Raw genomic sequence first — 25289 nt, 5'->3', positions numbered from 1 at the left:
CTAAATTTTTAGAAAATTTTGTACATAGTCACCTTTCTGATGTGTTGATTATTTTATAAAATTTCACAAATATAAAGATATTCATTTTTATTACGTTGTGAAATTTATTCGTACTTATTTAAGTTTAAGAATATTTTCTACGCTAAAATTTTGTTTATTTCTCAAAATTTTCTAACGAGTTATCAAAATCAACTGATTTTAATATCAACTTGATATCAACTGTATTAGGTTAAGGCTAAAATTTTTTATGAAAAGAATATTTTTATTTTTCTATAGCACCATTCCATAAAAAAATAATGTAACAAGTTTCTTTTTTTTTCTTTTTTTTTTTAAATTAAAAATTATAGAAAGTCGCGAAGCTTTATACCTCGATAAATATTAGAAAGCAGATTAATTAAACAAATCATTTCATACGAAATTTAGCTAGAATTCAGTTTGTCATTATTAGAGTGTTTTTAAGCTGGTCGGTTAACCTGCTGTTTGTAACTCATCGAGAATGTAGGTTTCTGCTTATTAGAAATTACCATATCGTAAAGAGGCTTAACCAAGTTTTTAACTAAGTTAGACAGCACCTAAACTCCGCGAGATTAACTAATCAATTTATAACATCGAGTTACATTTGTAACGCACCTGCAGTTCGAGTTCGACCAACTTGTATCGTATTTGCAATACTATATAATTTGGAATATAGTTTTAATTATGATTTACACAACTGAGTTCCGTTAAATATGACAAATTTATTTTATTCAATGTCGTTAAGTGTTATAATATTGTAGTAAAAAAATAACTGGCATAACATAACTAATATTATAATAAAAAAAACTAAACAAATTAAAAACATTCGTAAAAAAGTCACGTGTAAAAGTACTTCGATAACAAATTTAAAACGATTGAATTTCATACAAAAATATTTTTGACATTGGTTTTTTATGAATCTGGAAAACTTAATTACTAAAATTTGTATTCTATTTTTGAATTAATTCGTTTTCTAAATATAGTGCTTCCGGTACACACGTTTTCACAAAAATGCGGTATAAATAAAAATTTTCTACTTAAAATAAATTAGAATGTTCTTTTCATTTCATAATTAATGCATTTCGAGAAACATCCAATTAAAAATTGAATATCCCGGAGCAGCCTGTTTAATTAGGTCACGTTTTTAATCAAAAGAAATTAAGTTTCTTTGAAATTAAGTTTCAATTGATTTAAAATTTCATATATGAATGTTCGAAACTGAAAAAACTTGTACCTTTTTCGTAATAACAGATGAAATCAAGTTTTCCATTTTGAATTCAATATATTTTTCTTATTTTAAACGGGTTTTCATTAGGAACTACGATGGAGTACAGAAGCAATAGCATTCTATTTAAAATGCAATTAAAATTTTTCGTTTAAATAAATTGGAACGTGGGAACAATCGATTGTTATACAGAAGTGTCAGTTTGTGTATTTTATTAATTTTTACATGAATAAAAATTATTTCAAGAAGAACCGATCGATGAAAAGATTAATTAAAAACACTTATTAGTGTTTTATTATTTACAATTATTAAATTATGTAGAAATTTTAATAAATGAGTACAAAGACAATTTTTGACCTTTCCAAAATTTAAATTAAAATAAAAATTGCGGTTAATTAATAAATTATACCTGGTAATAACAAAAATAAGGGTGTCTAATTTAAATCCAATATGCAAATTACTTCTAAAATAAAATAACCTTGAACAGAAATTCACAATTAATTTATGACAAATTTCTTTCATCACATTTTACCATTTGTAACCTATTTAAATATATCTTTTAAAATTACTCTGCTTTTAATAATAACGAAAATAATTCATGTTCGACTTAAGTGATACGCGCTGTAACCGCTTCGTTCAAATTTATTTCATATAATACCGTTTTTCTCCGGCGTGCATGTTGAGTACATTGCTCCCATATGAATATATTGGACCCATTCTTCTCCATTATTACCCTACAATGTACTTAGAATGGCTAAATATAACTTATACCAACATGTAACATTAACAAGGAACGTGTAGCCAATTTGGTACATGTTCTACATTGCGTACACTCAACGCGTCCCACATTACAAGCTCACATATTTTCAGGAAAAAGAAAATTATTCCAGGAAGAAAAATTGTTAATGGGAAACTCCCTTGAACGTTCAAAAAACCGTCCAATAATAAGCATATCTATAACAGTAAATACATCTATACAATAATACATCTGCAATAAAATTCGTTGTTAACACTAAACCTACCGGCATATAATGTGTACTTAACTTGAAATTAAAAATAAAGTTAAAAAATAAATAAACAAATGAAACATAAATTAGTACACACATTTATTCTTTATCTTGATGAAAATCAATGCTGATTTGAAGGAATATATTTTAATAAAATATGTACCTTATAATAAAAAACTTGTGGAGCGATCATTTGACCGGTTTGGTTTGTTAGTGTTAAAAATCTCGTAATTAAATTACCTGTCCAGAATGTGTACACTAAAAAAGACGGCAGTGCTTCAGACTTTAAACTGGAGCATAAATGTCTGTTCAGACTACTAATTAGCTACTTATTTACTAAGATGTTGCGGTGTTCATGTAGCACATTAGCCCATATCTCTAAATCTTTCGGAATAGTAGTTAATTAGGAGGGAGCACTTTAGTAAACACAACAATAGTTCTCGCGGGTTAATTGCAGCTAACGTTCCCGTGGGTGCGTTAAAAAAATCGTTACATTCTGTAACAGTGCAGCGCGCGGCGCCAAATTTTTAACATTGATTTGCATTCATGGCGGAACGCGAACCCATTAAGCGGGCCAATTTCATGGAATTTAACCTTCAATCATAACTTCATTAGCTGACTGCGAGGAGGGAAAAGAGAAAGGAGGGGTAGCAAGTCGCATTGCAGTTTACGTAGGGGGTGAAGCACTTTCGATACCCCCCTTGCATACCATTTGTATAGCTTATAACAGGTTCAGATAGCAACGAGTGCGCGCACTGAAGCGTTGAATGTTCCTCTACCCCTTGTCGCTCGTTTTCTAAGTGGCCGATTTGCCCCCAACAAGCTTAAAACGAGAGCGCAAGAAAGGGGAAGCGAGATAAATCGTCGCCACTTTAAAGCAAATACTGCGACTTTCTTCGCGTGTAACTTGCAACAGGGATCTACATGAAGTGTAAAAAGTTCGGGCGAATTCGTGAAAAAGGAAAACGAACGACAGGGAATCAAGGAAGCGGTTTCCGAGAGAGCTAATGGTCATAGATCATCTACGAAAGAGTTGTTCCACCGTTCATGCGAGAGAAATTGGCTATGAAAATGCGAACATCGACTACCTTGTTAACACTTGAACGACGATAGATGTGACTCTACGAATTTTTTAAATGTGTTATCTTTATGGGACAGGGTATATGGGTTATCGGTGAAAATGCAACTACCGTCCGCTTTAAATCATCTTGTTATCCACGGCATAGGGTAATGTCGCCTAACATGAGACCCGTTTCTTCAGAAAATTATATCAAATATTAGAAATTGTATTCAATATTAGAAATTATTCAATATTCAATATTAGAAATTATATTCTTTTATTTTTGTACGTGTGGGACTTCCTGAGGACAAATTGAAGTGGAGAGAGCTAATTCCTTATAATCTTGTCCCTTTTAACAGTTCTCGAAACTAATTTTTGTGGAGCAGCTACTCGTTGCGAAAGGATTAAAACTATAATTCGAGTATACGCGATAAACATATAATTAGCAAACTTTGTTAAGTACATTAGCAGTTTATTAATCCCTCGTTCCGGTATACAATAAGCGGCAGGGAGTTTTAGCTCGAACAAATTGCGGAAAAGTCTGAATATGTACTTTGAATAATTTCAAATGTATCAGCAAAAATAAGAGGTTAATTTAGTAACAGAGAAATTTATTTTTATTATTTTTCTGCAGTGAGCTGCGATAAAAGATGTTTATAAATTGTTCGTCATATTGAAATCGTTAGATATGGAAAATAAAAATAGTTTAAGTGAATGTACAGAATTTAAACGAATATACTACTTAATCCTTGAAAAGGAAGATTTTTAAACATTATGCTACTTATATTTTTTATCACCAAACTAAAAATTTAATTTTGGAAAGTATTTGTACAATATCTTTCATGATTCAGCTGTGGCTAAAGCGGCCATTTTGGTTACAGCAGAACGTACTGAACGGAATCGTTTCAATAACAAATTTCGAATCGATTTACCTAAAATCCTAGGAAATTACAGCAAATCGCAATTTGACCAGAGGCAAGAGAATGTAAATTGATACAAGGATCGACTAGTGTGTAGAAACATCGTTAAGGTGAATTAGGAACAGAGAAGCGGTAGCAGTCGCTCGATCGAGCAAGTAAATTTCCGTCTTCGATTGAAACGCCTTCCCTTTTGGTTCCACAAACTGGCAAACTATGAGGCGTTGTAAACGGAAAATAATTCAACTGAAAAATTATGGAAATCGGTCAGAAGTGGTAGTGAAAACATAACCTATTTTAAATAGGTGAAAACCTAACCTATTTCAAATACGTAAAAACCTAACATTTCAATTTAATAACGATTTAGTCTTATCCTCCTCTGCGATCAATGTATGTGAATACACATATGCAACACTGTATAATTTAAAAAATTTATATTATACGATTATCAAAAACGATGAGTATCCTTCTAAAAAAAATATTTAAGAATTCTTAATAAAAATATAAGTTATAATAAAATTTTTGAACGACGAAGTGTAGTTACCATCTGAAAATACATCACAGGCCAGAATCAACGTGCTATAATTTTATTTACAATTATCCAAGAGAAAATCAGACAGTCTGGTAGAAGATATTGATTTTGGTGTTTCGTTTACGTTCGACGACAAACAAACTGCAACGGGTGTGGATGATAGCTCATATTTTATTGAAAATATGACAGTTCGTCGATAGTGATGTTCAAGGTGAAAAACGAATTAAATTAACGGAGCCGTGGCAATATCATAAATAACAGTATAATATATAAAAGGACACGAACTACAATAATAAATAACATTATGACACAAAAAACAATGCGAACAATTACATGAAATATTGCTGCATGTTTTTCGTACGTAAATAATGTTCCTGTCAGGTGTTTATAAATTACGCACGAAGAAAATTGAATATTGGGTGCTTGCCAACTGGACAGTGTTAAGTACAATATTGTTCAAAAGTCGAGGAACATTTTGGGTATTTAATAATATTTTGAAATTTCAGGATGTGGGGAATTTTTAATTGTGTTTATTATTTGGGAGCTGTTGAACTTCGGGTAATCGAGCTGAGGCGACTACGATCTTTCAAGGATTATCAGTTCAAGTTTAAGGAATTTATATGGCGGTACAATTTGTTTAAAACACGACAAAAGGATACAACTGGTCGTAAATATATTTTTTTAGTAATAATATTAATTATTATGTGTCTTAATTTGTTAGAATTATGCAGTGATTGAAGACGATAACTTTGAATTATTAAATGCATGTTAAGCTAAATATAATAATTAATTTATTAAAATAACATTACAATAAGGTATTGATAACTGAACAATGGCAATTACACGACAAGGAACGATATTCAGGGCGGTGTTCACGTTTTATATAAACTAACGATATAGTAGTCTTCTGTCAATCGATTTATAATTAATGTTCGATAACTTGATATATTCTCAACATAATTAGAAATCATAATTTTATTATTAACATTGATAATAATTTTATTATTTACATTAATAATAACAATTTTATTATTTGCATTATTAATAATAATTTTATTATTTGTATTATTAATAATAATCTCATTTTATGTATGTTGAATGATTTAAAATTCTTGAAATGCTAAAATGACGTGATGTATGCGAGAACAAGCATAAACTTGCAGAATGTGTAAAATACTCAAAATATGTAAATTATGGTAATAGTCCAAATTAAGTGAAAAGAATAATCCCTTAATCAGCACAATTAGCTTACCTAAATTAGCTTAATCTGTCTTTCACCCAGCAAATATTGAATTTCATATTATTAAATTATCTAGTTTTATATAATTTTATATAATTCATAAATACTTGCAATTTCAATTTGTATTATATTATAATAACTTTATGAATGTATTTTGTTGTGACAGTTAGTAATTAATTGTGCAGTGTATTGTGTAATGTCCACATTTTATTATCGATACTGTGACCAAAACGAGGAGTTAATCGAAATGTAAATTATTGATTAAACGGTAAATGAACAACTAGCCAGTAAAGGAAATGATGTTTCATTCACGTGATAATTACGATAAATGATCAAAAGGTTGAACTGTTCAACGTTATATGTACATAATGGTGGGATAGTGATACAAACGTTTAGTTCATTTCCTTTTTACGAATTTTAGATGGGAGAAAATACAAAAATTGTGTAATTTGAGAAGTGGGAAATTTAAATATTTGAGAAATTAAGAACTGGGAAATTTGGAAAATTAAGAAATTTAAGAATTACAGTATTTAGGAATTGGGGAATTTAGGGGCTGGGGAATTTAGAAATTGAGAAATTAGGAATTGGAAAATTTAGGAATTGAGAAACTTGGGAATTGAGGAAATTTAGAAATTGGAAAATTAGGAACTAGATAATTCAGGAATTTGGAAACTTAGGAATCTAAAAAATTGAGAAATTGAAAAATTAAGAAATTTGAAAATTGAGAAAATTTAGAAATTGGAAAATTAGAGACTAGAAAATTTAAGTGTTGTCAAACTTGAGAATTCAGAAAATTTTGAAATTGAAAAATTAGGAAATTGGGAAGTTTAAAAATGTAAAAATTTAGAAATTTACAAATTCCGACAGTACCACATTAAAAAATTATAAACTTAGAAATTTACAAATGTAGAAACCTAGAAACACAACAAACCGTAATTTTGAAACATAACTAGTAATACCTCTTGCAGCAATTACCCATCACTACAACTCCGTCGAAAAAATCGAACGCAACCCTCTAATACACGAAAGTTCCACATTATATCATGGCAGATGAACATATAAATAATCTTTAAAAGAATAACGGAAGCATTTGTAAGAAAACGCCTGAGCGGATCAGTAAAACATTACACGAGCTTGTTCAAACAGCGCATAAAAAGATCAGACGATACCCTGAAGTAAAACAGGTTATGAGCCATAACACCTCGTAAGAACCAAAACAGATGTTAGAATTCATATTGCAGCGAGAAGGTTGGACCTTGGTATAAGTTTTTACTAAAAACTTAGCGATAGTTTAACAGTTTCTGCTCCTTCATTTGTTGTTTCAAATCAATTCACCCGCAGTAACAATACCCAAGGAGTCATTACATTTTATTTTTTATTGTTAGTCACATGTGGTGAACCCTTAACCTTAGCAGCAGTCTTCTGTTTGCAGTTTTCTATTCATGTCGAGGTATTGCTTGGTTTTACTACTTGCTACGGTCTCTTTGAAAACCCAGACACACTTCATACGCTACTCGCATTTTCATCTCCACCCGAATTTTAGCTAAACCAATAGAAAATCAGAAACCGTTCTCCTTCACCAATGTCACAAAAATTGTACCCATGAGCGAAACGTAAAAATTCTTCGAAGACACTCTCGAGTCATCAAGTACATAGCAAAACAAACTTTAGTCTGAAGTCAAATTCATTAGATACTTATATTCACTTATTGGAATCCGAATGATCCCGTCCTTTAATCCTCACTTACTGACGCTGCACGTAGATATAAATTTGCAAATATTAATGAATCTCTCTATTTTAAGTGTATATGTCAGAAATACAAATGTGTAGTTGCAGAATTTGTAGGCAAGTTGAATAGATACCCACTTATATCCACTCATTGTGAATCCTAATGAATCGCATCCTTTAATCGTCACTACTGCGACGCATATCCAATTATTTGTTGGCAAGCATCGTATTTTTCGCTCGTAATACAGCAAGACTGTCTCGATGTTTTCCAGTCGTTTCGTATCGTGTCCTGATCCTCGAGATCGAATGGCGTAAAATTTCATCCTTTCAGCATTAGGTTCAATCTTCCGTTGGGTTGACGGTTTCAGCTTTAGTCGTTCGAAGTCAAATTCTTAGATACAGTACACTTATTGGAAATCCTAATGATTCGCATTGTTGAATCGACACTTACTGCTGACATTGCAACGCACATAAAAAGAGTGTTCACCAAGATTATTATGGGAATCAAGGGTTCACTGGGTATTGAAATGCCACTCGGTAACAATGAACGATCTATGATCCGACCACAGAGATGCATCGTTCTACCTTTCCAGATTGGAATCTTATTAGAATACTAATGATTCTGTCCTTTAATCGTCACTTACTGACGCTGCACATATATATTAACACTTTCACGACCGCATCTTTGCGCAGTGAAACGTCGCCATGAGCCGGAAATATTTTTGACACCACGTGGGAGTCAACGACCAATAACGACGGCCTATCAATGACACCACGTAAGTGTCACTGGCCAACAACCACTGACGTGCCTATGGCACCACGTTGGTGTCACCGATCGTGAAAGTGTTAATGATGTTCTTTATTTTAAGTGTGTGTGTTAGAAATACAAATATGTAGTTGCAGAATTTGTCAGCTTCAAAAATTCTTATAGTCCACTTATACTTGGGAATCCTAATGATTCAATCATCACTTACTGCTACGTACATATGTAAGATGAATAGACATGGTGGAAAATCGTTCCTAGATGCAAATTCGTTGCTGCAGTATTCTAAAACACTCGAACGAGACTTTCAATCCGTTGTTCATTCATCAAACCTTCGATCTCGTGCAAGGAAGTGATACATTCTCTACTTTGATACATGCATCAAGTATTCAGTCGAACAAGTTAGAATCATATGGGAGGCGGGAGAAAAATTGCACTGCAGAATGGTGCATCTTCCTTCTTTGTACTGCCATACTTCACGCGAAAGTAGCAGTCGATGAAACGTATACCGTAGTTCGTATGGATAACCGAGTTTCGCAACAGTTGCACGAGGACATGTATAAATAAAACGCTTTCGAGCAGTTCGAAAACATCCAACGTTATCGATCACCAATTATTTATAAACGCACCCCTGAAGAATTCAGCCAGTTTGTTGTTCTCTCGTGGTAAACGTTTCCAGCAAATTTTTCAATGAAATTTGTAAATAACTTTATATTTGTTACAGGGCTGACTTTCATGAATTCCAATTTTTATTTTGATGAAATTATTTTTCTGATTATAAAATAAATTATTCCTCTGATGCTAGTAAAATAAATTTTCTTATACCGGTAAAATTAATTATTCCTCTGATGTGTGTAAAATAAATTATTTCTCTGTTGCTTATAAAATAAATTATTTCTCCGATGCTTGCAAAATAAATTACTTCTTTGATCTTTGTAAAATAAATTTCTCTGATATGAAATTATTTTTCTTATATAAAATAAATTTTCTCCGATATGTTATTTTCTGGGACGCATATATTGATCGGTAATGTGTATATTTGAACTTATGATGATAAACACAATAATTTGTGCAATGACGTCTGTCAGTTAGATAAATGTATTCAGGCAAATTTGCATTGGAAAATAAAATTAAACTAGCAATACTGAAAATAATAATATTAAATAAACTCATACCTTAACCCATAAAATAAACCCATAAAATAATAATATTTGAGTAGATTGTTACGAGAAATAGTTCAAAATAACAAACATGTTTACCACATGCGATAAGCTATTTGTCTTGATATGTGAACTACCTATATTTGGAAAATAAATCACTGGAAAACAATTTTAAATGGTTCGAATAATTTTATACAAATACCTCTGTAATGTAATATCGAATTCGAGTAACATTTTTGCTTTCAAGCTTATTTAAAGCAATCGTTTGTATATTTTCAATTCGAATAAAAAGTATCCAGACTCCAATACACCGCATGAACGGAAACTATATTATGCATGCGACAGCGTACCGCGCAGAATGTGCCAATAGCTACTTGTACTCTGTATTGTAATATTGTAACATTGCAACAAAAACGCTCCTCTGAAAATTCGAACGATTCTTTCTAAAACCTCTGCCACTTATCTGCAACGATTCCTCATAAAATGTTATGTCTTGTAAATGGTACAGTTAGGATCAAAAAGATGAAACCAGTTTATTAATGAAATTAATTTTAATATATATTAATACCTTCATTTTTGAGTAAATACATATGTAAATACATAAATATTCATTATATTATTTTAAAACCTAGTAACAACAATCCTGAATATTTATGTTCAAAATACGTTTTATGATCAATGATCAGTATTTGAAATAACTTTGATTTCAAATAACTTTTCTTCAATTATGTTTACCAGAAGCCTACATAAATTCATATGTAAAGCAGTTTGTAATGGAATTATAAAGTAAATTTAAATTGCTTACCGCTTTAAATTGAATCTCAAATAACCCAACGCTAACCCAGATTTAAAGCACGTTGCCATCGACACTGTCGATGTCGATTTTCAACAATAAACGACCGATACGTTCCCGTATCGGAGGTAAAAGGAATTTAAACAGCTTGCAGTTATACCGGCGAAATCCAGATTTACCTGGCAACTAATTTTTCTGGACGTAAGCGGAACATTTATCTGGCGAACAAAAAGAGAGCAAGTGTAGCTCGTGAAACAGTCTCTGATTTTTGCGACACGTTTTATCAACGCAAAACAGACTCGGTATTATGCGCAGCAGATGCAGAAGCATCGAAATGCAGCCAAGTTGCAAAATGCGAGCGGCGGTGTGCATAAAGTGCAAGGACGGAAAAAACAGAGATCGAATCAGGCGAATTCAGCTGATTTCGTTTCAGTCTGTTGAACGCGTGGAGCACCACTTTACGACTCAAATATACGGTTGTAGCTTAAACGTATCCTGTTGCTATTTCTCTTCCTGTTCCGCACACTTGATCCATTTTTCTGCTTTTTATCTTCAAAGCGTCGGAAACACCGACCTCCTTTGATATATACGTTTAGATAATAAGGAAACAATAACTCTGATTGTATCAAATATAACTTTGTGAAGAATTCGGATACAAAAAAGAATATTTTAACGGGACTATAATTTCATACTGTTTATTGGGTATCGATGAGGCACGGTAGCGTAATGAGGATTTTCAGATGAGTATTAAATTACCACGCGTTATGTTCCCGTAAGTCAAATCGATCCGTGTTGTACAACAATGAGTTACACACATAATACAGTTGCGCATTGTATAGCTACGCGTTACATCACAACATATTAGATTACTTTGCGTCGTACAGGCGCGTGTTAGATGTCAACATGTTATGATGTCACACATTATATACGAGTTACACCTTCACGAATTATATCTCCATTCATTACATAGCGATTCGGGAAATTGCCATGAGATATATCAACACATGTTATGTTGCCACATGTTAGATTTCAGCGCGTGTTGTATAAGTACGTATTGTACCTTCATTCGTTAAATTTTTATGTTTGATGACAACCACTTAAATCGCCACGAGTTATGTCATTATGCGTTATATTGCCATGCGTTATATTTGCATGTATTATATTGCCATGCGTTATATTTGCATGTATTATATTGCCATGCGTCACATTGCCACACGTTATATTGCCATATGTTATATTTCCATGTATTATATTGACATATGTTAGATCCTCGCGCCTTAAATCTCCACGCATTGCAAAACAACGCGTTAAATCGCCACATGGTACATCACCCCGCGTTATATTGCCATATGTCAGAACTCAGCGCATTAAATCACCGTGCTTTATACAATAACTACGCGTTAGATCTTCACGCGTTAAATTACCATGCGTTATATAACAAAGCGTTGAAATCGCCATGCAATGTATCACCACACGCTATATTGCCACATGTTAGATCTCAGCGCATTAAATCACTGCGCTTTACATAGCTACGCGTTAGATCTTCACGTGTTAAATTTTCATTTGTCATATAGCAACGCGTTAAATCGTCACATCATAAATTACCACGCGTTATATTGCCAAAAGATAGATCTGAGCGCACTAAATCATCACGCTTTATATAGCTACGCGTTAGATCTAAGCGCGTTAAATTTTCACTTGTCATATAGCAATACGTGAAATCGACACGCGATATGTCACCACGCCTTATATTGCCATGTGTCAGATCTCACATTAAATTGTCACGTGCTGTATAGTTACGCGTCAAACCTTCAAACATTAAATTTCCACATATTTTAAATTGTGTTAAATCTCAAGATAATATATCGCCTCGCATTATATGTATGGTTGTATACAAGACAAATATTTGCTATATAGCACTGGTCAAGAATAAAATCGAAATTAATATGTAAACAAATAAATATAAATGATACTATTTTAAGTTGACGACTTGAATTTCATTCAATAAGAATATATTAACTTAACAGAAGTAAGTACGATGTGTTCTTCCTGCATAAAAAAGTACAATAAACAAATATGCTTTCACAGCAAAAAACAATGCAACCCCTATCTCGTAATCAAATATTCGGTTTTTGCAAGTGCAGTAAACAGTAAGTTTCCACAAGAACGAACAAAACGTGTTATTTTCCATAGCCAAACAGAAAAATATACTATTTTCCGCGGCGAAAAATGAAAGGTAATATTTTTCGTTACAACGAAGACAAACATGTCAGTTTTCGTAAATAAATGCCGCGAGCAACTTTTCGTTTCTCTACATTTTCGTTGACTTATATGTATATATTTTATGAACACAATAATAATTTATATACTCTACTAATATGCAATTTCAATTTACTCTATGTGTAATCGCACGTCATGTTCGTATCAAAAACAGTTGACATGCAAAGCACAGTCAATAGGTTGTACAATTAATGCCAATCAATTTCGCAAACGCTAAACTCTCTACTTCTAACTCAAAAATAGGCAAGCTTATTATAATACAATATTAATTAACAATATTCAAGTAAAAATTAAAAAATTCCTTATTAATGAAAAATAAATTTTTATCTTCTTTAAATATTATCGGAAACATTCATAAATACAGCTACGATATAAACATTATATTATTTTATAATTTTGCAAATGTAAAAAATAAAAAATTTTTCTTACACATATGACCATTCTTGTTTCACAATTTGTTCACGAAAGAAACAAAAACCAATAATTTGTTACCGCAGCTGTAGTAATAAGTTAAATACATATGTATAAAGTACAGCATTTGTATAAAACTTGAAGAAAGCATCGTACTCATAAATGCAAAAAAAATATATTTTAATATTTCATAATTGGAAATATATTTTATTACATGAAATATAATTAATAATTTAAAATATGAATGTTAGTATGTAAAACAAAATGTGAGACATGATTATAATGAGGAAGCATAAAGCATAGGACACCAAAAGCCCTAACGTTATTGAAACTGCTGCTAGCGTAGTCATTGTTTCGCCATTTAATAAACATAGATAAATACGTTCCGGAAAGCGAAACGTCGCGAAATCTCGGTCACTATACATTGCAGTTACTCATACATAAATTAGAAACACGAAATGAATACCGAGGGTGTGTTTAATTAAATTCGTGTCATGATGTACGTGCCAGTTATTACAAACCGCTCCCTCAGGAGCTTCCCTTGAGTGAAAATACGTGTTTATAAGTTTTTACCGTATTAATATCTGTGTAGCGAGCGTATCTCGCAACGCGTTAATTTGTCCTTACGGAAATTCAAGCAAAGGGGCAAGGAGAAAGAAGGAGAAACTGAAACAAGATAAAAAAACGAAAACGAGTATTCGAATCCATGGACCATGGTAGAGCTTTTATCGTTGGCTTGCGGCGATTACGGTGAAATTTCAAACGCTCCGGTAAATGAATGAACGGTCGTATGTACTCTATATCGTGGGAAATTTTTGTATTTGAAGCGTGTCCGTTAATCTCGTGCATCTATTCATCGCAAAGCAACGCGTCGCTGGTAAAAAGCGTGCACGCAGACACATGAAAAATTTGCAATGACTATAAAACGATGCGATGCCTCGATTCGACGTTTCCTGCGACGATAACAACACGAGCCAACCGCGACGGCGGAAAAAATAAAAGCGAGGAAATTTTATTCGCTGGAAAATTTCACGAACGGCGCAAAGGGAATTAAACTTTTAATCCAATATATTCGGTGGTTAGTCACGAATTTTTTCGGGAATTAAACCGAACGGCTTATTACTTTCAGACTCCGATGTAATAAGGGACTTTCTCCACTTTATAATCACGCGCCGCCAAAAGTAGCATCCGCGAGATTCTCACGGGGCTGTGTGTACAGAGAATATAATTTTCTCGATAAATTCAAGTTATATAGGCAATTCCGTTGGACCGTGGAAAGGGAAAAAGTACCAAGGGCCAGCGCTTTCCAAGTATCAAACGCTAACTTTATCTGAAACTGCCTACCACAGATTGCAAATATGTGTCGTCTCGTTTCCTGCAGTCTCGTTAGCGCGATATTTTCCGGAATTTAATTTAAACGATCACCGAGGCGGCATGGTATTAGCTCAGGATTAAGTTCCCTTTCGAATAATCGATTTACCGTCACTGAAATTGCGTAGTGTATTAAAAATTTATGTAGTGCAATGAAGTAGAAATTTTTACGAACTTCAAACTGGATGTAAAAGTAATTAAGTTCTTCAAACTTATTCAGTTTCAGTTTTTATGAATAGACCTTCAAAATTTATATTGTTGCGTTGTGCAGATTTTTATTGGAACATACGACGAATTTCAATAGTTTTTAAAAATTCCGAAACTACCGATAAATTTCTTAATTTCAGTTTCAATAATGCTTATTCTGAGCAAACATGTTTTGTGCAGTCATATCAAAGGACTATTGCAAAATCAGTTAAATTAATATATGAGAAGTGGTATCACATGTAGATCAAAGAGATCAAAACACAATCAAAATTTATTTACCAACACCAGAATATTAAGTACAGAAATATTACTCACCGCCCAGGTCTGCAACGAAAATGTCCCGCAGTGCTAGGAACTCCTCCTCTTGCGTAATATCAGCTTTGCCGAAGCAGTCGTTTTCGGTCCAAACTTCCCTGTGAAATAATTAGGGCAATAGATTATAGACAATTAACATAATTATAGAATATTAAGACGAATATTAAGTCTATGAATATAAAGATCTAGGAACATAGATTTGGGAGTCATAGTCATAGACATAGGTTTAGGAGTATCTTGGGTATAAGAATAAAAATCTTCTACTAACTGTCTGACTTTCTATTAAAAACAAATAGAGATTTTTCTGCCAAAAGCAATTATATTAATTACCGTATTATTGTATTAATAAAGAATTTGAGTAACAAGAAACACCTGTTTAATTAGTATTTTTACTGTGTATTTAAAATAGCACGTTGACGGTGAAAAGTAAAAATCTTCATTAAATATTTGCTCGTTTTTAAAGGAAAACTGAAATAAAAAATTCTGATATACAAAGCACACTAATGAATGAAATATACATACGAAGACCCTCTTTCCATTATAAGAGACATCTGGAGCTTGCTCAAAGTAACATCAGAAAACAGAAACGAACAGGTCCCTAACATAATTTTATACCATGCAAGGTGAGACTGAAATAAGGTCAAATGGCTGAAGTTGTAACAGCACGCTGATTAAGTGAAACGTCCTAGCTAGGTATTTTATCATCTTGCTAATACAAAGACGGATGATACACAGAAATAATTTCGCCGTCATAATCCCCATGCATCATGAATAATTTCGCGAGCGGAGGAATTCATTTCTAACACGATTCAACGCATAGGGTAGACAAGATTCATCACTCGGAGAATTCTGATGACAATCTCTCGAAAATCCTATATGAACTTACTTGAGAAAGTGGAGCACATGTCCCAGAACAAAATCAGAGTGATTAAACAAAGCGACGCCCTTAATGACGTGTTTCATTATCTTGAGTAGCGTATATAGCCAAGACACATAAGACCAGACGAACAGCAACAAAAAGATAAGAGGAGAGACAGGGAAAGAGGTCCGAGTGGCAATCTCAATGGGTCTCGTAGAAGGCTCCCTTGAGTATAAGAGCTTCACCGCGATCTACACCAACATCCGGTTGCTTGCGTCAAGTGCCCGCACCCTAACCCTCCATTCTTCTGTCTACCTTCGGCCAACGTCTTCGCTGGCATATCAGGTGTTTCAAAAAGGTCCTCCAACTTTTTACCCAGATCACTTTACCGACGTACACATATTTTCATATCATTATTTTTTGTCGCTACGGTTCCAAGCGGGTCAAGGTATTGTCTTTCAATAAAACAAAGTATTCAGGCTTTTTTTCTTATCACCTCTTCTGCCTGGACGTCAATTATCACTCTGTGATATCAGTAATGGAAGTGCAATATTTTTTAGACCTTTTACCCCCTAAAGAAATAGAGTTTATTATTATACTTTTAAGGTTTTTTTAAACCTTCTTATTTAAATACACTGCAGGAATATTTATGTAATTGTTCAGAAGTGTTACATCCACCAATTAGACCTAAGAATTAGAAAAACACCAAGAAATTTATCAGTTAAAAGTATGGCATTGTATTTTTTCAGAATATTTGAAAAAATTCCTAAACGATGAGGTCATTAAACCAAAAGAGTTTGCAATAAAATATTAAAATTGTACTTGTCGTTACATTTTATAAATAAATTCTTTCTACATAAAATATCTAAATATTTATTATAGTGCAATATTTTGTGTTCGCTTTAATTGATCAATAGAATAGATTCATATTCATCAAAATGCAAATATTTATAAATACTAAATTCAGCAGTGAAATGATGTCCATATATTGTGATATAACCTGTACAAACCGACCGTTATTGGTTATCACCCGGGAAACCAGTTCGGGATGTCTAAATTGGACTTTTATCAGAGAAAAATTTTTCTCTATGAATGGTGGACAGCAGTAAGAATTCATTTTGAATCGTCACATATGAATACCAAACCTACACAACTCAAAAGAAAGAACTTTTATCAAAGCTTTGAGATTGCTGAGTCATAACTCTGAAAAATATACAGAATTTGAAAGAAAAATTTGCTTTCCATCAATCGAACTTATTTTCATTCGGTTACCATTTATTTTTATCTTTTGGAAAGTATTAACGTACAGCGGTCATTATAAGGATATGATAGAATCTCCATACGATTTATCTTTTATCTTCAGGTAATTATTAACGGATACTACTAAGGATAATAATATAAAGCCGACAGTGATAGAATTTCTGTACGATCACCATTTATTTTTATTCCTAGATAATTATTAAAGGGTATACGTTTTTCGAAGGATAATGACACAACCGACAGTGATACAGTTTCGAAACGATCACCATTTATTTTATCCTTAGGAAATTATTAAAGGATACGCTTTTCAAAGGATAATCATGAAACCGACAGTAATAGACTCCATACGACCATCGCTTATTTTTATCCTAAAAAAATTATTAAAGTATACGTTTTTCGAAGGATAATGACACGAATCCGACAGTAATATTTCTATCTGTGGGAACAGTATTCAGAAGAATATAAAATCTGATACATTTTTTCGACAAAGGTTTTTATAAAAATTCACTCGCGTTGGAAAAGTTATTGAATGTGACAGGGAATATTTGTGAAGAAAGAGATAGCAAGGTTCAAATACCAAAGGAACATTCTGTAGTATCCAATACATAGATCACCTTCACAAAGTAGCACCGGTCTAGGATGTCTGCAAGCAGAAAGTGGTGAGGTCATCTTCAAGAGAAAGAAATAGATGGAAAATCGTGTAAGAAGGAAGATCCACAGGCGACACAGCTGCCGATCCACTTAAATTTCATCGAATTTGTTTTCCACGTTTTTCTTCGAGCGAACATCGCCTGATCAACACTTTCGCGCAAAGTACATACTACTTTATGCAAATTCGATCTCTGCGGTTGACCACGGTTTAAAGGAATTGTATTCTTCAAGACATAGACATGTATACGTCTAATACTTACGCATTACACTGTTTTGATAAATTTTTATTGTACTTAATTTTTTACTATTCAATTACTATTAATTATCCGTACTATTCGCGTACTCACAACTACAGATTTGATAAGCAAAATTGTACGTAGTATGAAAGTATCTGAAATATCGTTTAATAGCAAAGTTAAAGTGAACATAAAAATGTTCCTCAAAAACTCTGAACATAAAAATAGAAAATAAGAAAAAATACTAAAAACAGGTGGTACCTCTTGAGACTTCATTGACAGAAATTGACCTAACTTTTGCACTCTTAAATATAAGGAATACTTGAAAAACAAGTGTTTGTGTAATAGCGAAATGCAAGTTCATGAGATGTCTATGTGACGCATTCAGTGGGAAGAATAAAGGAAACATTGATTGCTTTGTAGGAACGTTGTCCTCCGGAAAACCTTTTGCAATTTCATAAGAGCCAGGAAGAACCGGACCGTTTCGCAAAAGTTCTATTCCCTGTGAGAATCCAAAAGCATCAAGGAATGGAGAGAGTCGGTGTACGTGACCAGAGGACAAAGGTAAAATCACGCCTTCACCTTGGTGGTGCACTCATGAAAAAGGGCGTAGTTAATGGTGGAAGATTCCTAACCCTGTGCTAGATGGTGGCTGGCTTTTCAGGAAGTCTTCGTCTGCCTTGAATTTTCATTAAAAAACTGCTGCACGTAGAAATATTCTGAAAGGTGTAAAGCTTCAAAGGGTACGCTAGAGACGACGAAACGTGATTGGACAACGAAGACGATTTTAGAACTGTATAGAGTGTTTCTGCTTAAAGTGTTTTACTACATGCGCTCCTTTATAATTTATCTTCAACCTATTTTAGAGTTAAATCTGCCTTTTAGAGTTGAACAAACACGGTAAAATTGAGGAGGGAGTAACTGAAGGCAAGGGGAAGCATGTAGGAGCGATTGGGAGCAACTAGAGGCACATAGAAGCTACTTTTATTTTTATTACAAGTATAATTTGTAATAAATATGTGATCTTTTTAGCAGAAATTTTATTAGTATAGAATTAGTATATGATTTATATTTTAAAATTTAATTGTAAATTTATTAGTAGTGGTCAGTTACTGAAGACTTCTAATGTACATATGAATCACTATCGTGTACGAAATTTCTGAAATCGATAAGTAGTCAATGTTGTATAACATAATAATACAGATTTATCTCAAGCTAATATTTTTCAAATAATTTTAATATTATATTTAATATTTTATTGTATCATGTTGCTGAAATAAACTGACCTAGTAAGTACAGAAACTACGAAAATTATCAACCATTTACAACATAAATATAGTAAATAAATATTGCCTGTACCTGAATATAAAATTTAAAGTAAATTATCAAATAATTCAATTTTATAGCTTGACAATAGCAACTATAGCTTGAACAGTAAAACAATATCTAAGTTAGACAATTCTGAAATCTGCTGTGAAAAATGTCTTAACACAATTCATAATTCAATTTAGATAACTGCACGCACAAACATGTCTCGCATGATGTACGGTGATTATTAAAAGAGGCCACCATCGTAGGAAAAATCTGGAGAACCATGTACCAGGATAAAATCAAGCCGCATATGTACTTCTATAAATAATTCAAAAATGTGGTTACGGAAAACAAAAGGTTTTGTTAAATTGAGTCGTTCATCAACAGTATATTGCGGAACAGTTGTTTCCCACTGAATTATTGTAGTTATTACGTTCTCAATTTTTACCTTTCGACTAATTTTAGTATAGTGTTATGATTTTCAATAAATAAGTTTGTGTTCATACATTTGAAAAAATTTTAAAATAATATTTATTAAGCAAAATATTCTAAAATAATTGATATTTATTAAAATTAAACGTTTAACTGTTTATTTAAGTCCCGTGTGTACTGTGAATATTTAACGGCTTTGATCGAAAGTTAAATGTACACATTTCAAAAGTGTTCTGTTAAATTACAGATAACCTATAGAACGTTCTGATTGAAATCCATAAAAAAAACATATATAAATTCCACTCTAATCCATTACTCGTAACTGACAAGTACTCGTAGCTATTTTATATTAAAAACATCAATAAAACGCTGATGTAATCATTTTCACGAAACTGCGAGCTTCAAACTGATGCAAGATTAATAATACTTCGGCGTAGTTGCGTGTTATCAAGTCGTATCAAACTTTTTATGCCCTGAAATCGTTTCATATGCAATAACCTCAAATGATTCATACGTCGATACCAACTATATATCACACGAATCACGAAGATTTACTTAATTCGTTACAAAAAAATTTGATTTTTTACCACAAATATGCAGTAACAAAAAATATAAATAGTATGAAAATAAAAATAAATACTATGGAAATGAAAATACATAAACAATATGGAGGTAAGAATAAATAAACAGTATGGAACTAAAAATGTACAAGCAATACGGGAATAAAAATAAATAAAAAATATGAAAATAAAAATAAGGAAACAGTTTCGAACAAATGTTATTATTATTCCTGTCATAATTGTCTAACACAGTGTAGAGCAATGACCTCGAGAATATACTAACTCTTCGTAATATTTCAAACTACAAGAATTCTGAGCATCCGATATTTCGATCGCAAAGCTTTAAAAAGTCATCGAGAAGGGGGGTGATAACTTCCATCAATATTTACCCATAATTTATAGTCGCTACTTTAGGGAAGACAGACAGCTAATTTGTCGAACTACGGATTCGAAAAGTCTAGCTACTTTTGAAAGTGCAAAATCCCCAAGTTGGAGGGAGAATCCAATAAGCGGGCGGCAGAAGGGTGGAGATGCAGAAGAAGGGGCTGAAGTGTAAAGGGAGGATACGTGCTGTCCCCAGGGCAGAAGAAGTGGCTCGTCCGGGCCGCTGCTGGTGGCTGTCTGAATAGAAATCCAGTACCATACAATCCCCATTATCCCCCGATTTGAAGTCTCGCGACAATGGAATCTCTCAGACGCGCCTCAACCAACCCTCCAATCCAGTCGCTCGAACTAGCTCCTTTGCCAGACACGGAACGAATAATTTCGACGCGTCGATTTTCGCCCTTGACACTCGAAAGACACCCAACCACCGGCTTCATCTTCTAAACTCCGCACGAAATTTTATCGAACCCGAATTGTAACGTACAAACAACAATCGTGCACGTCTTCGACGTATTTCTTCCGAGTGTATGCTTCCTACCTGATTCAGGTCTCGTAAACGTAGTCGAACTTTTGCAAAACATACGCAGAAAAATAATCGATGGAATTTGGTGAACTGAGGAATCTAAGTATAACTTGTCTCTTGTTTTGTTATAAAGTTAATTATAGAATTGCTTCTATCGAAATGTATGCTGATGTTTGTCAAAATAAAAATGTAATTATGCGTAATAATATTTGGGGTATGATTTGTAATTAAAAATAATGCTAATTTACGTATAGTAGAGTTGCTACCTATCTCTTATTTTCGATAAAATCGTATACATCAAGTAACAAATTCTGAAGCATAAAAGTCGAAGGTTGTTGAAGTCAAAGTTTGAATTTTATAACTATTTAAAATGAAGTAACGACATGCTACAAACGATAAATCTGGTAGTTAATTTCCCTTCGATCAGCAATTTTCATTTGCTTTTAATTAAAGGGGTTGAATCCGTTCTTTAAACCAGCGGAAATTACAACTTTTCGAACGCAAACAAGACCTCGATGGTCATTCGCTATACTACTTCGTTTAGCAGAAAAAGGGGTTGAGTTGCGCTTCTTCTCCTTAATTATCCTGCGACTTTGAGTTACCCAAGCCTGCGCTAAAAGCAGCAGACACACTTTACCAATGGCACCGATGCAGACGGTGTAAAATTAGAGGGTTTGAAGTCGGTATCCAAACGATAGTATTTGCTAACTCGCTAAAAGCTCTGTCACTCCGCCACAAGGACGTACATGATACGTCCACATAAGTAAAGGAAGTTCAGGGCATTATATTGTTTACTGTAATACGGTCGGATTATCATAAATGTGTTATTAATATCTACCCGGGAGCCCGCGCCTATATACGGCTCCCCAGTCAACAGTCTGCTACTTCCTTTTATCCTGTTGTATGCACAAGGTCGGCATGTACCAAAAGCTTCCATTGTGTACCGGCCATGGCAAAGCTTACCCCATAAAATGGACGACGGAATATTACGAACAATCTCCTAAAGTAACCCGTAGAAGTACCCTGATGATGATACTGCCTAAAGAAAAATTTGCAGGAAGGGCTATAACCATTTGGCTTCGCGACAAAAGGTAGCCATGATAAAATAGTTTCTCGTTTCAACAATTTACTGTGGTGCCTCTGTAACGAGCGCCAACAACAATACAAATTATTCAACTCCCGTGAAAACTTCGCGAGCTGGAATCAAGACATTTTCTGAATTTTAAGCTTTCAATTTGTATCTGTAATACCGACGAAGTTACAAATGAGTAGTCACTTGTTGAACTCCGTGTTCTAGTTATTTTCCATTCTGAACGTACAATCGAGAATTAATTACCTATCAATTACATTGGATAAGACCTCGTTTCCTCTTAATCTGGTATATTTTATTTGATTTATGGCGGAAATAGTACACAGGGTTGGAAGTAAGGTATAACTTTTCATGTACTTTTTTGTCATCTTTGTTATAAACAACACACGAGAGGGAATGAATAAGTTGTAGATTTAGAATTTAAGTAATGTTTGGACAGAAAAATAGTGCCATGGAAAATTAGTTCTTCATCGATTATATTAGCTAGTGCATATGGAACATGCTACATGTGAAGAAAAATTTGAGACATAAAAAACCTACATATGTGATTTTCTTCTCTTCTGTGAAGTGAAGCAATGGAAACTCTGAATATAAATTTGACAATTGAATAACTTTTTCGAGTCGATATTTTCGAGGTATCGTAGCAAAAATAAAAGTCTTTTGAAGTAAAGCGAATATAAGTAACTCGTTTTCGTATCAATGGGTTCATCTGAACGGTATAGTACGCCCCGCGAAACCATCGAAGCGACGATTAAGGCTAGCAGCCAAAAGGATCGATGGGGTGGAATGGAGAAACAACTTCACGGAGGGACAAGACTCATGGGTATATTTAGAGGCGGAACACTTCAAAGGAACAACGTTCTGCGTCGGTTAGAACTCATTCGGACGAACCGACGTTCATGTACATATAAGAACGAGTCATCCCTTTTCTGGATTTAATGCAATGTAAACATCGGTAGAAGCGCAAACACTTGGCCAATTAATTGGCTCAGAATTTCAAATAAAACGAAGGCTGGAAAATATCGAAGGTTTACACGAAACAGAGGTTCATACATAGTTTGGTATCAACAATTTAACTGAATGAACGATCAACGCTAACGAGCACTTTCGCTTTTAAGCATTCAACTCTTTTGACTCGTGAAATCACCGTTAATATTTTATCGAAGATGAAACGATGCTCGACCTTGTACCCTCATCCGATACACGAAATTTTTATGTAAACAGAAGTAAAAAGGGGAACTTTTAAGCTAATTTCACTGTTAATTTATATTTAACATGATTCATTTTATTTTGGTAAAAGGGCTTTTGGTGCATTATTTAAAAATCGAGACAAATAATTTCAAGTTTATTAATCAATTAATTATAAAATACTGTGAGAACAGAATCAATACAAATATTTAGAAAAGTGAATATTTGACAAAATCAATATTTATTTTACCCAGATAGTTTAGTCACTTTATTTCACCCACGTAGTTATTAAAAAACACAAGTGACAGAAAATAGAAATGTAATGTATAAAAACTAATAAAATTACTGCAGAAAATAGAAATCAAAATGTATATTTTTATCGAGAATTTTTAATTGTGGCGGGCGTGTTTGTTAGTGAAAATCAAGTTCTAAAAAATAAGAAAAATCGAGATGAATCTTATAATCGATTATAAAAAAAGAAGTCAATAATATAAGAAAAAGAAATATAGGTATTCCTGGTGACTTATAAAGCATGAACCAACGAATAGACGCTTACAGAGTCTTTCTGAATCAAATACGAAGGTATTCTTTTTCACATGACCTGTCGTCAACTTGAGTACTATTTTCAGCTTCAAGGGTCGTATTCATATCTCCACCTAAATGGCACTTTTATCCCCAAGCATCATTCATATCCGTTAACCGGTGTGAAAAAATCCACCTTTTATTCACACTGGTTACACGTGAAAGATATGCTATAATTAGTGTGAGTGCACACGATTCAAAGCTCAGACAACACGTTACGTTCTGGTATTTAAGCAATTAGCTTCGTTTAAAAAATAATTTTTTTATACTAAAAAGGTACTTTGATAATTTTTAAATATTTCAAATTGGGATTATCTATAAATATTAATACGAATAATGTTGTACAAACGATTTATAATTTATAATGACGATTTGTGTGCTTTTATGTACTTAAGGTTTTATTGTATCTTCAAATATATACATATATATTTCTAGGATTATAAACTAAAAATTTTAATATGGACATAAAATGTACTTTAACATTTAATTTCTCTCTATTTCAACAGATACACGAAATGAAAACGTAAATAGTTGTAGTAAATTCTATTCAAGTATCTCATCAATGAAATATATTATAAACTCAATTATATTTATAGTATTTGTTAGATTTAATATATGTTCAATTTGCCACCAGAGTATTTAGTACACATGTTATTTGATTTATATTCCCAGTGAAATTAAACCGGAACAAATGAGAATCATTGGAATGAATATGAACTTAATCAACCGGAATATATACATTAATAATGAACTAAAAGAGTATTGACCAATTAAAAAAATCTTCTGCCAAATTGAAATGCAATACTTAAGGATTTTTAGAGCTGAAATAATTCCGTGTGATTTTAAAAAGATATTCTATCATAAAAAATAATTATTTGTTATAAGCTGTGTTAAGTCACTCCATTATTACTGATATACTTATTTAAATAAACACTACTCTACATATTACTATAACATTTAAACCACATTTTAAAACAAATATGAAAATATGTCAATTTTTAAAAATCAGAAAACAATTTTCATGTAACATAAATCTTTCTTTTTAAATAATCTTACCTTGCTGCACGAAGAAGGCCAACTGCTTGTTCCAAAGATTTCGATCGCAACAACTTCTGTATTTTCTTCATAGCATCGACTCTACAAATAATAAACCATCGAATACGTTTATTAATTTTATTATTCACTAACA

General features: G+C 32.8%; 1 protein-coding gene across 1 annotated transcript in view; it reads right to left on the bottom strand.

Moving 5' to 3' along the window:
- timeout (circadian regulator timeout) overlaps nt 1–25289 on the bottom strand; it is a 312058-nt gene that overhangs the window by 276533 nt on the left and 10236 nt on the right. Inside the window, exons 14-15 of the mRNA XM_012295970.2 lie at nt 25157–25237; nt 15025–15122 (exon numbers count right to left, since the gene is read on the bottom strand). Coding sequence (XP_012151360.2) covers nt 15025–15122; nt 25157–25237 — 179 coding nt within the window. The remainder of the gene's footprint in view (nt 1–15024; nt 15123–25156; nt 25238–25289) is intronic.

The sequence above is a fragment of the Megachile rotundata genome, chromosome 7, assembly GCF_050947335.1.
Source record: "Megachile rotundata isolate GNS110a chromosome 7, iyMegRotu1, whole genome shotgun sequence".
NCBI lineage: Eukaryota > Metazoa > Arthropoda > Insecta > Hymenoptera > Megachilidae > Megachile > Megachile rotundata.
This window is presented reverse-complemented; position numbering and strand designations above follow the sequence as displayed.